Here is a 14,012-nt window from a genome sequence, read left to right on the forward strand (position 1 = left end):
TTTCGAAAAAGAAATTACGGCCACAAATCTGAATTTTGAGCAAATATACAAAATTTCGACCTCATTTTACTCAAAAAGTAGCACATGAAGGTATATTTTTTATTACATATTTGATTTAATCAGGTAAACAATAGCCTACATGCAAATTTTCATGAACTTGTAAATACAGGATCAAAACTGTATCGTATGCCCTTAACAATAGGGAATACCACAGATCATTATTTAATTTACATTAAGACAAGAAAATAATCTTTACCGTTAAATGGATAATAAAATTGATTACAAGTTAAAGACTTAATTAATTAACAAATCTAATTACTCAATTTTCTGCTTACGAAAAGTACGAAGATAATATTTAACAAATTCGGGAAAGATAAAAAATTAAATAATAGATTCACAAAGCATACGAACAACGAAACTTAATTTCAAGGCTTTTCTACTCGTCAATTCTTATACATTTCATAACAATATAATTCTAAAAAATGTAGTTTCAAGAATAATATAACATAAAACAACATCTATACAATAAAGTAACTAAGTAACATATAATAAAATTATCAAACTGACCTTTACATGAGAATCTTTCCTACTGACAAAATATACCTCTTGATATCTGAACAGTCAGCGTGCGTATGCCGCAAGTTCCCAAAATCTCTAAAATTTCACTTAACCCACGTGATTAAAACCCGGGAAAATAATTATTAAGATTAATAAATATTAATATAAAAATTGATTTTTGAATATAACCAATTACAAATATCTACGTTTTCATTAAAAATCTGTCTTTAAATATACAAATGCAAAAAATAAAATTTATTTTATTTCTCAAATTTGCTTCCGTTTTGATTCTAGTATTATCGTCTGTAGATCTCATATTTCTTAATCTACTACATGGTAACTAATTAAAACAACACACATGACCCCAATTCATTTGTTTACACGTGAATTCATTCTGTGAATCTTATCAAGAAATCTAATACACATCGGTCATAAAATGATCATAAAAACTTTATGAGCTTAACAAGATAGTACAATTTGACACACAAATATTGACGTCCAAATTACTATTTCACAAGTGGTCATCCCCAAAAATCTTTAAACATTTAATGATTTGTTTGACTTTGTTTACATAGGTTGATTATTTTTAAAGATTTCATTTTGTGTTTATACTAGGTAAATATATAAAATAATTTCAAAAATATGTTGCCATTTACAGTCTTTGATGCAATGACACTTGAAAGAGTTACGATTTGTCACTTCTCTTTCCTTTCGGTGGCAGATTAGTTTGTCCTAGGTTTCTCTTTGTAGTTGGTGTCACTTTCTTTACTGCTACAGGTATCCTAGACGGCCTAGTAATGTTTCCCTGACGTGGTGTCTGTTTATCAGATTTTAATGTTGCAGGAACATATTTTAATGTTGCAGGAACATGTTTTACTGTTATTTGCTTTGGAATTGCTCCTTTACTTGTATGTCCGCTTTCTTCTGAAGCTTTAAGTGTGTTTATATCTATATTTCGCATGATTTCCTCCAAACATGTGGTCCCTCTTCCAATATTGAATAAAGCTTGAACAAGCACATGCAATGAAGGTTTGACTGATTTCTCCTTTTTCCATGTAAATAGTACTTCCCTGTTCTGTGCTGCTAAGTCTCTGGGATTATTGCTCTGTATATTTTCCAAATTGGCAATGGATAGCCCAATTGCTGTGCCAAGTTGGAAAAATACCTGACCAATCTGTGGAGCTAATGTATCTAGTATTTCGTCTGTTGGAATTAAGTCCAAGTAATCAACAGGAATATCTGAAAACGAATTAGTAATTATTTAACATATATTCTCTTTTTTTATATATAGACTAGACCGTTGGTTTTCCCGTTTGAATTTTTTTACACTTGTAATTTCCGTCCCTTTATAGTTTGTTGTTCCGTGTGAGCCATGGCTCTGTGTTGAAGGCCGTACCTAGACGTATAATGGTTTACTATAAATTATTATTTGGATGGAGAGTTGTCTCACTGGCACTCAAACGGCATCTTCCTATATCTATATAAGATTATTTTGAAATATATACTGTTATACGTATATTCATTGATCTGTGAAAATATAATAAATGCAACATCCTATTATATAACTTATTTATGTTGTACTAATACTTCCCATTAAAGTTAACATACCCGTTTCTGCTTTTCTGACTCTTCTTACCTGCAAATAAAAATTAAATGTTCACACAAAGATATGTGTTTCCTTTGCGTAATTTGAATAGTATAAAGTAATAAATATTGAAATTAAAATGGTAATATTCATCCATGTTCGCTTTGTGGAAGAACATCGACGGCCCTGCCTTTTACTGGTGTTCAAAATTTAAGTTCTGCACCAAACACAGAATTACCAGCATTTGACCTCAAACCACTATTATATATATTGGTTCTTGCAATTTATTATTTTGTAAAACCCTTACAACTTAACACACGAAGGTGCAAGGCCAAATAAAATAACATTGGTATATTTGCATATTCAACAAAGAAGAGAATAGTACTCATGACGAGAAATCTGTTTTGTTCTTGTAATCCTTTAGTCGGTTTAGTTTATCTTGATAACTTTAACTTTTTACAAATCCTCGTTCAGTGACAATTACTCGTATATAGAGTAATAGTCTACTAACTGTATCTGGCAAAATTTGACAGGTAAATATAACTTGCCTTGCTGATCATTGTTTGTGCTATAAGAATATCTTTTTTCTAATAGATTTTTTATCATATCTGACAGAACGCAAAAAAAAACAATTCTCACCAAATAGCCAACAGAATCCTTTTTTTTAAAAGTTTTTATGTATATGGACAATTGGTGGAGACTTGTTTGCTCCAGTTTTTTTTGTATTAAGACTGGACTTTTAACTCTATTTTCTACTTTAGCCATGTAAGCTAATTTGACAAGCAAGTAAAGTCATTGAACATATTTTGTTAACAAGATACTTAAATGATGATTGTGGATCAGTGTGTGGTTTAATTTGGTGCAGAGGTTAAAGAGGAGAATACATGTGTTTTCATAAATGTTGGGAAAAGCTCACTTGACCCTTTGGGACAGGTCAGCTAAGAAAGTATAAATGATATGCAAATTTTTAATTGCGAAATCTTACTTGACATAACACATGTGTTGATAAATTCATTTTGGTCAGAGCTTCTTCCAACGCTTTGAATTTTCTTTTCTTTTCTTTCATGTTTGATAATACCAGAAACTTGGCTAGTTTTATATCGTTTGGATAATTGTGTGAGGTATCATCCCATTCCTCTGACATTTCAAGATATGTAACTAATTCAAACATTTTGCTTGATGGACATTTCATTGAAAAACGCAACAATTCAATATCACTTGGTATCTGGTTTAAAGCATCTTCACTTAAACCTAAAAAAAAAAAAATGGTTATTCTCGTTATTGGTATCACAAATTCATCTGCCTTACTGTAGATATATATTTAACACTCTCAAACGTGTCCGATTCCCCCAAACATGTATATTTTCCCTAAACGTGTCTGTAGTATTCAATTTTGCCGAAAACGTGTCCAATTTCATAATCCTCAAACGTGTCCGATAATTGTTATTCGCCGAAACGTGTCACACGTCTTTTAACGCTAACACACGAACATCCTAAATCACATCAATAACATTTACAGCAGTGCTATGATAGGGAAAAGATTGATGATGTTTGAAAATATATTGTAGGTCCCGAGCACCAATCAATATAAACTTACAAGATATATAACATCCAGTGTCAAATATTTCAGGTTCTATTATCATATAGGGAATTTGTTCTTGGTCCGTAATTTTTACGTTATTCGGGGTTACACTAGAGTGGATTTTTATCTAATAAATTTACAAGAGCGAGTGAAAATCGTTTTTTTATGACTTCAGTAAGAAACTGCTATAATCTCTGTTATGTGATAGAGGCCAATTAAACTAAAAGTTGCGGAAATTAAAAAAAAAAATCTGCCTTCTAAAATACAACTTCTGGCACAATAAAAAAAGTGAAATACTACAAAGGTTTTTATGCACAGAGAATGAAACATTCATCTACACGAGGTATCTTATTTTTAAAATACCTAGCTATAATTTAACTGAGCATTGCTGCTAACATTTACATCCAACATATTCAAACGGACGCCAACACCTTTATCAGGGTTTAATCTGATGAACAGGAGTTGCCCTCCGTTTATGTAGTTCATACGTGTTTCTCGTTTCTCGTTTTTATTAGAGTAGACCGTTGGTTTTCCCCTTTAAATGGGTTAACACTAGTATTTTTTGGGGCCCTTGATAGCTTGCTGTTCGAAGTGAGTTAAGGCTCCGTGTTGAAGGCCGTACATTGACATTTAATAGATACTTTTATAAATTGTTACTTGGATGGAGTTATCTCATTGGGACTCATACCACATCTTCCTATATCTATATATAGTAATTGACATTTTTTTTTTTAATGAAATAGTAAAATGAGAATAAATAAAAAAAGAAGATGTGGTATGATTGCCAATGAGACAACTATCCACAAAAGACCAAAATGACACAAACATTAACAACTATAGGTCACCGTACGGCCTTCAACAATGAGCAAAGCCCATACCGCATAGTCAGCTATAAGTTAAGGAAAAACACAATTACCAATTACAAATTAACCTACGTATTTATAAAATTGACACGAATGATAGTTCCAGTAAAAGAAAAAAAAGCTTGATATGGACAAGTTTGGGGGACTGTACACGTACATTTCGTGTACAATAGTCTTACAAATGACACATTGTGGCGACCTGTTACATTTAGACATGTTTTGCAGTTCAATGACGTTATGTGGACACGTTTGGGGAAATCGAACACGTCTTCATTGGATCTGTTCACTACGACAATATGGTTCTGACATAAGGTGTCCAACAGGGTTCCGTGCTTGGAATGTGTTCCTACCGGGTTAGTGAAATCAGTAGGAAACATGGTATGGCATACCATTGTTATGCGGATGATTCGCAAATTTACCAAGTCATCAAACCATTAGTTAATTGGAATGATATTACCGAGAGCCTAGAAGCTTGCTTGGAAGATATTAAAACTTGGATGTGAACACATATGTTAAAGTTAAACCAGAAATTGATTTTGTTTGCTCCAAAACACAGCCAAATGTCTTAATAAGTTACAACTGAATTTTGACGGAACTATACTAAGTGAATCTACCTGTGTTCGAAATCTAGAAGTTTCTCTCGATCAAACCCTCAACATGCAGCAACAGACAAATGCAATGAACAAATCCTGTTTCCATCAGATTCGTAACATAGGATGGATTCGATTATATATATAACAGAGGACGCTTGCAAAACTCTTGCATGCTCTATTGTTACGTCGCGACTTGACTACGGTAATGCTTTGATGTATGGTGTGAATGCCTCCAACCTATACAAACTTCAGCGTGTTCAAAACACAGCTACCAGGCTAGAAATGTTTGAACATGTAACTTCAACACTTATGATTCTTCATTGGCTGACATTTAAATTCCGATTCCAGTACAAACTGTTGTTTGAGGCATTTAAAGCCTTGCATGGACTTGCACCTTTGTATCTGAGGGAAATCATACATTTTTACAAACCAGCACGATCATTTCGATCTGAAAATGATCCTTTAATAGAGATGCCAAAAACATGCACGGACAAAAATGTATGGTGCATTTCCTATCATGATTTTCTTGATAAAGGGTTGCTGCTCACAAGGAAGCTTTTAAACCAAAAGTTCCAAATGGTGAAGTTGAAATCATCCCTTCGTAAATTTTAAGGACGCCATTTCACAAATGATATTGGATATGTTCCTTACGTCAATCTCCTTCCCTTTCATGAATGTGACCTACTGAATAAGACTATTTACCGACTATTTATGAGTTTGACTGTCCCTTTAGTATCTTTCGTCCCTCTATCATGAACACATGTTACCAAGAAGCAAATAGAATAATTTATTTTGTACTTTCTAATGATTCTATCGATCACATTTAATCTGACGAAAACATGTCAAAGTAATTAACATAAAAAAGAAGATGTGGTATGATTGCCAATGAGACAACTATCCACAAAAAAACAAAATGACACAGACATCAACAACTAAAGGTTATCGTACGGCCTTCAACAATGAGCAAACCCCGTACCGCATAGTCAGCTATAAAAGGCCCAAATAAGACAATGTAAAACAATTCAAACGAGAAAACTAACGGCCTTATTTATGTAAAAAATGAAAGAAAAAACAAATATGTAACTCATAAACAAACGAAAACCACTGAATAACAGGCTCCTGACTTGGGACAGGCAAAAACATAAATAATGTGGCGGGGTTAAACATGTAAGCGGAATCCCAACCCTCCTCCTAACCTCGGACAGTGGTATAACAGTACAACATAAGAACGAACTATAAAAATCAGTTGAAAAAGGCTTAACTCATCAGATGGACAAACATACAAGAGGACATGGCCGGGTACTTATACATCCCGACACAAAAAGACACAATGAACAGATCTGAGAGTACTCACAGTTATATGACAGCTAGTTCAAATCCACATACAACTAATAAAAAAATCATGCATCTAAGACTAAACAATCAATCCGTACACATCCATCATCCAATGGATTTAGTGTAAAGACGTCATAAACAGCCAGAGAAAAACATCACCTTGTGCAATGCCAAGTTTTTAGGGGAAAAGAGGGGATGTGCTTTATTAGACCTGTTATATATACATTTCGTGTACAATGGTCTTACAAAAATGTTTTGACATTTCGAAAACACAATGATATTTGAAATGTCCTTAGCAACCAAGATATTTTAAAAGAATTATTTGATTTTATGAAGTCTCTTGTATAATCTGAGTAAAAATTAATTTCACCAGGGCCTGTTTAATGCTTGAAATGCCTTTAAATGATTTTTGGGAAAGACATTTGAAATAAATTTTGGCAAGGTGGTATTCACCCAAGATAAGGAAGCCGAAAAAGACATGATAATCATGGATTATAGAAAAGTTATAGAACAAGTTCTGATATATAATGAAACATATCAAGCAGAAATTATAAGCACCTCTCCCCCCAAAAATATTGCCCCCTCCCATGATAATCAAAGTGCTGCATAGCACCTCTGGGAAGTTTGCAACTGTAGATGTTTATTATTTCAAATAGGTTAGGGACGACACCAAAAAATCAATGAAGGATAAAACACTTAATTCAAATAGTTTTTTTTTTTGGGGGGGGGGGGGGGGGGGGTCAAAATTGCTGCAAGTTTTGATTTATTGACATCGATTTTATATATATCCTTATTGATCAATCAATTTTTCCCAAATTAAGTTAAGAGAGGAGGGGGTAGGGTGTCAGTGAAAGAAACTATATGAATTCAGTTTTTTTTATCCTACATTGAAGCTTCTGTCCAAGTTTGGTAGGAATCCAGGAAAGTTATTAAAATTTCAAAAAAATTAACCAATGAGTGAAAGTTAGTGGACGCTGCAGACAAAATGTCTGATCGCTATGTTTAGCTTTTTCGACAAATGTCGTTGGCACGACAACAATCACAATGTTTGAATTTATAAAGGGGCATAACTATAGAACAGTAAAACTGACACAACCATAATTCAAATTTAATCAGTATCTTGTGATAATGAGCATTGTGTATAAGTTTCATAACATTTGGTTAAGACAAACTTAAGTTAGCAAACAAAAAAATTCAAGCAACTTTTCAATCTGTTAAGGAGCATAACTCATAGAAATCGACGCCACTAAAATCCAACTTGACCTGTGTTTTGTTGAACTTAGTATTGCCTATAAGTTTCATACAATTTGGTTTAGGAAAACTTAAGTTAGAGAACAGAAACCAATTTGTTAAGGAACATAACTCTAGAATTGTAAAATAGACGCCAACAAAGTTCAACTTGACCCGTGTTTTGTGGAAATAAGCATTGCGTATCAGTTTCATACAATTTGGTTAAGGGAAAACTAAAAGTTAGAGATCAGAAACAAATGTTTGGAATAAAGGACAAGTAAGAAATGTACATGCTTACAGAGGAAAAGGGTGAAATTTAATATGATGGGGACATAACAAAAGCAGTGTGATGACAGGAATAAAAAGTTTATATACACTAGATTCATAGAGGTGCTTATAACCCTGTAACACATTTTACAGTTGATCCTGTGAAATTTAGCATTGAGGCAATAACATTTGAGATTTTTGGTTCGTCATAATTATTTGGACTAGCACTAAGAGTAAGAAAGTCATTTTCCTATTACATGGACAGATTTTATTTAGTCATGTAAATAATTGCTACATCACTTGTCTTGATACACTGAGTTATTCTATGTAAAAGCTGACTTGTCTACCTTATCCTTGTAACGAATTGTGTACAAATGTAATTGTTAATCGTAACACTGAGGAGGCTGTGCTATGTACGAACTGTCGTTGAGTCAATGTTTTTCAGCTGTCAGTTTGATCCATGTGACTGAGCATGCTGGACGAGTGAAGGTCCTTAAATCCACATTGGAATGTGAAATAGCTAGTATTTAAATAGCGGAATTTATAAAAGTTTTCAATGTTTTTGGCATCAAAACCTTCCGATCGATGTTTTATAGTCGGTATTTCCCTTTACTCGTCCTTGGCGTGTGATGTAAGTCATATGATTATCGAGTATTTATGTCACCTGTGTATATTTGTTCAATTAAAATTTTATTACTTGTCAATTATCCGACGGCTTGGTAAAAATATAAACAAGTTGCATTCAGTAATGTCAGTCATGAATACTGAAGTCTTTCGATTTTTCTCGGGCTTTTACTTTATATTTAAGACTAAACATTTGTAAGTATCGTAAATAGTAAAAATTACGCGGGAAAACGTTCATTCATGAAATGTTCATGAATGAAACGATGTCGCATAGATTTCTTTTGATTTTCTCTTCAGCGAATTGAAAATCCTCAAAGTTATGTTTTTGATACTCATTTTCAAAATAAAGTTTGTTTCACATGAATTGGAGGTGAACACTCATTCCTTTTTTTATTCCAGTTGTAATCTTTTCAAAAGGTCTCAAAATTTGAAAAGCATCTTCCTAGAATCAGTATTCAAACACGAGTACTACATTATCTTGCAGACGCCTAAGGAAAGTATTACTATAGCAAACTTCCCCAAAAAGCATGTCATCTTATGGTCTTACAATAGTTTCCAAAGACCCCTCATCAATATCAAAATTAGCTTTCAAGTTGTGATCATTTGAAATTGTGTTTTTCTACAATTTTCCTGTTAACTTCTATAGTAAACAACTATGTTCTATTTTTAGACATGGCGGTAATGTTTGTTAAATGACAGGGTAATTGGATACATTTTTCAATCAAGATTGAAAACTATGGCTAAATTTAATTTTCTTTCACCAAGTGTATTTGTAAAGATTACAAAAATGTACAAAACATTATTAAAAATTGACTAATTAGGTCAATAAATGATAATTTTGTTCATGTTTGACTTATTTATAGATCTTACTTTGCTGAACAGTATTGCTGTGTACAAATTATCCCTATGTTTAATAATATTAAAGATACTTAACTAACTAAAACATGAAAATAATCCAAAAAATTACCCATTCAGGGGCAGCAACCCAACAACTGGTTGCCTGATTCATCTGCACATATCAGGGCATATAGATCTTAGCCTGATGAATATTATACCCACTTTTAGATTGCTCTAACTGCTTAGTTTCAGATTTAGAAAGCCGAAACTGCATGCTCCCCCTATGTTCTATTTTTAGCCATGTAGGTTGACAGATTATGAACCAGCAGAATACTAACCTGGACAGTTCTGCTCACACTGTACTTTCTTCTGTTAAAATAAGATAACAAGATATAATTATTTTTAATATATTGAACAACATCCATAATGAGTTTCAGTGACGGCAAAGACATAGAACGACTATTGACACCAGTTGTGTTACTCGTAAAAAAAAAACCAAGTTTGTTTCTATAAATGGTGCAAAACAACAATGATTTCTATTGCAGTCAACATCATTACATTCATAGGATGCCTTATTACTTTTCGGGAATGGTCGACATAAATAGAGAAACCTATGCGTTAGCAAACAATTTGTATCAAGGAAATTCTATAAAGAAACAGGAACTCAGGAACATGTTATCTACGATTCCATATACAGGTGCTGTTAGAATGTTGATAAATGAAATTTGAAGTTCACCATCAGGAATAAATGAAGTAATGCTTGTATATAACTTCATTCTAAGACACGTAAAACATAAACTCTTGTTTTCAATATGTAACCATGTAAAATACGCAACATGTTTCTATACATGCACCACGTCAGTCACAGCATAAATGATACTGTTAAAAATGTTTGCTTTTTAGATTACCCGGTCAACCTTTAGATCTTTATAAGGTTTTTATTCAAACAGGGGTATGCACAAATATGAGAGCATTGTAGCTTGTTAAACTCTGGAACCCCCATTGGTTATTGTTGAAGACCTTATATTGATTGATATATCTTTATTGTCTATAAATATCTTTAGGTTATTTGTGTCATTGTCTGCCTGATCATTAACCCACATATATTAATTTAGGTTTTATTATAAGTTTTTCCATTTTCAGAGTACGAACCAAGTTTCTGACTTTGTCATATTTTGTTTTGTATTGCCTTGAAATTGTTAAATTTTCTTTATACTTATAAATAGTGCATACCTTATCTTGATTCCAAACAAGCCAGTTTCCATCTCTGTGTGTTAGTTTATGTTCGTCACAAACCCATTCCCTGGTCTGCAAAGCTTCTTCTTCACTGATGAAACAATGCAATTTTGAACATGAATATTTAATATGGAAAATTGATTGTTTGCTGCGTTTTGCATGGATTGTGGACTGATAGAAATCTGAGATTCTTTCCATTGTTGTAACCAAGCATTCTTTAACACCTGTAGCTATATCTGGTACGATTAACCCGGAGGAGGTTCTGTGAACGATGTAAAGGAGAATCTTGTTGCCTTCAACGCATACAACAACATCATGTGACTTGTCAAATGATAAACCAATAAATCCTGAAAACAGGAGCTTTCTTCCCTGGTACTGCTTTAAAGTCCACATGCTCAGACATGCACTGATTAGACGATTTGGTAGGGCTGGTGGTATAATAGTGCCTTTAAATAAAAACGCTAAGCATATAGCTCTCTCTGCTGTACATTCTTTGTCCATGAAGCTGGTGGTATTTCGCTCTGTGACCATACAGGGAACAAAGAAGTTTTCCACTGGTAACCGACTTCCTGTAGTTGTATCATATCTCCGTTGCTCTGCCAAGATATCTAGATAAATAAGGATGTTAAATATAAACTCTTTGTATGGTAAAATTGCACAGAAATCTTTTTGCTCCCAAATCAAGTAAAGGTCTTCCCGTCTTATGGTCCCACGTGTTGACATTCGTTTGAAAGTTTCCTGAATTCTCGTTTCCTCTGGCCAAAATACTTTATCTACAAAATATAAAAAAAAACATAAAAAACTATTTAAAAAATGAGATGCTGTGGTATGATTGCCAATGTTACAACTATTCACCACAGACAAACCTACTTGAATGTAAGTCATCTTAGGTTATACTGTAATTAATCAAAGTTCACTTGAAGGCAAATTGTCATCTTATCTTAAGCAAATCTTGAAGGTTACTAATTAATGTAGACAAAACACACGTTTGGCGTACTAAATTATAATCCTGGTACCTTTGATAACTATTTATAGCACTGGGTCGATGTCACTGCTGGTGGACGTTTCGTCCCCGAGGGTATCACCAGCCCAGTAGTCAACACTTCGGTGTTGACATGGATATCAATAATGAGGTCATTTTTATAAATTTCCTGTTATTAAAACTTTGAATTTTTCGAAAAAAATAAGGATTTTCTTATCCCAGGCATAGATTACCGTAGCCGTATTTGGCACAACTTTTTGGAATTTTGGATCCTCAATGCTCTTCAACTTTGTACTTGTTTGGCTTCATAATTATTTCGATTTGAGCGTAACTGATGAGTCTTATGTAGATAAAACGCGCATCTGGCGTACTAGATTATAATCCCGGTACCTTTGAAAACTATTTACACCACTGGGTCGATGCCACTGCTGGTGGACGTTTCGTCCCCAAGGGTATCACCAGCCAAGTGGTCAACACTTCGGTGTTGACATGAATATCAATAATGTGGTCATTTTTATAAATTTCCTGATATTAAAAAAACTTTGAATGTACTATACAATTTAAAGTATTGACATAAATACCAATCAAAAAGGATCTCATACATGTAACTTCCACTGACATAAATACCGTATAGCGGGTGTAAAATTTCGCAATTTTAACGGAAGAAGGTACATTTGTACTGTGGATTCAATATAATTATTCAATGGATTCCAATTTTTGTGGTTTTCATAAGAACAGATGAACCACGAATAGAAATGTTTAACGATTAACAACTTTCTATAGACTCTGTAAAACTACGAAATCAAATACACACGAAAATGCAAGTTTTCATCAATCCACGAAAATTGATACCCACGAAAATAAATGAATACACAGTATAGGAAATATTTTTTGCAGTTAATAATTTTGCGGATTGAAAATTTTTATCAATACCTTTGCATGTACACTTATAACTTGACGAAATTTATTTTGGCGATTTAGTTCTATCCTCGAAAATAAGTAAAAATTTACACCCCGCGAAAATAAATCGCTTTACGGTACCTGTCCCACAATATCATAGTTTCCGTATAAGTATTGACATAACTACCTGTCACAAAGGACCTCATAACCTCCACCATGAGTAAGGGGTTGATGATTACGAAATCTTTAAGGTGTGGAGTATCAAAGTAAACAATTTTCCCCAAGGAGTGGTGGAAATTTAGGAAATCTTTAAGTTGGTTAGGGGACAGTACAGACACATTGCTTATATCATTCAATTCTTCTACATCCTTCAATGACAAGATTTGTTTTCCCTCTGCCACCAGCTCTGCAATCTCGAGTTCAAGGGGGACACAAGCATTGGGCATCTTCTCCCCCCAACAAGGATGTTCAAACGTAAGTTCTGTGATGGCTTTCTTCAGGACTTCAATTTCTGTATCTGTGTTATCCCGTGCATTGACAAATATCCGTTGTGTTAGGACTAGGTGGTTTCGTCCCTCGTGGTCCTTGAACAATTCCTCTACTCCATTGTACAATTCCTCACGTCTGGACTCCACATCATCCTTAAACAATGATAATTATAGATATGACGTTAAACTTCCTTTTAAAATTAATTTTTCTAAATGATGATATTGAAAATACCTCGGACTTGACAACAATAAAATTGAGAATGGAAATGTGGAATGTGACAAAGAGACAACAACCCGACCATAGAAAAAAACAACAGCAGAAGGTCACCAACAGGTCTTCAATGTAGCGAGAAATTCCCGCACCCGGAGGCGTCCTTCAGCTGGCCCCTAAACAAATATATACTAGTTCAGTGATAATGAACGCCATACTAATACGTGTTTTCAGAGTACTTATTTACTTTTTTATATAATACACAGGTTTACAAGATACACGAGAAAACTTTCCCTTATGTTCTATTTTTGACCATGACGTCATTCTTGCATGTAAACTTAACTGATATGGGCTGCAGACAATGAACCAGTGGCGGATCCAGAAATTTTCATAAGTGGGGGCCCACTGACTGATCTAAGAGGGGGCCCACTTCAGTCACGCTTCAATGATTCCCTATATAAGCAACCAAATTTTTTCCCAAAAAGGGACCCCTCCCCTAAATCCGCCTATGTGAACATACTATTTGTTGTGTGTGACCTGCAGACAATTAACATACTATTTGTTGTGTGTGGCCTGCAGACAATTAACATATTATTTATTGTGTGTGGTCTTAATCTTACATGGTAGAGTACACTAACCTGGAATATTTGTTGTACATAATATTCTAGGTTGGTGTTATCTACTCTCAATACAGTTAAATGACATTGAAAGTGGAAATGGG

The 14,012-nt window shown here is 33.8% G+C and overlaps 1 protein-coding gene across 1 annotated transcript in view; it reads right to left on the reverse strand.

The window, feature by feature from the left end:
* Window positions 1-1,092: 1,092 nt before the first annotated feature.
* Window positions 1,093-14,012, reverse strand: part of LOC139498965 (uncharacterized) — a 105,587-nt gene continuing 92,667 nt past the window's right edge. The window contains exons 17-22 of the mRNA XM_071287556.1: window positions 12,780-13,233; window positions 10,708-11,483; window positions 9,813-9,843; window positions 3,129-3,394; window positions 2,167-2,194; window positions 1,093-1,797 (exon numbers count right to left, since the gene is read on the reverse strand). Of these exons, the coding sequence (XP_071143657.1) occupies window positions 1,244-1,797; window positions 2,167-2,194; window positions 3,129-3,394; window positions 9,813-9,843; window positions 10,708-11,483; window positions 12,780-13,233 (2,109 nt within the window). The 3' untranslated portion in view covers window positions 1,093-1,243. The remainder of the gene's footprint in view (window positions 1,798-2,166; window positions 2,195-3,128; window positions 3,395-9,812; window positions 9,844-10,707; window positions 11,484-12,779; window positions 13,234-14,012) is intronic.

This window comes from Mytilus edulis, chromosome 12 (assembly GCF_963676685.1).
Source record: "Mytilus edulis chromosome 12, xbMytEdul2.2, whole genome shotgun sequence".
NCBI classification, from domain to species: domain Eukaryota; kingdom Metazoa; phylum Mollusca; class Bivalvia; order Mytilida; family Mytilidae; genus Mytilus; species Mytilus edulis.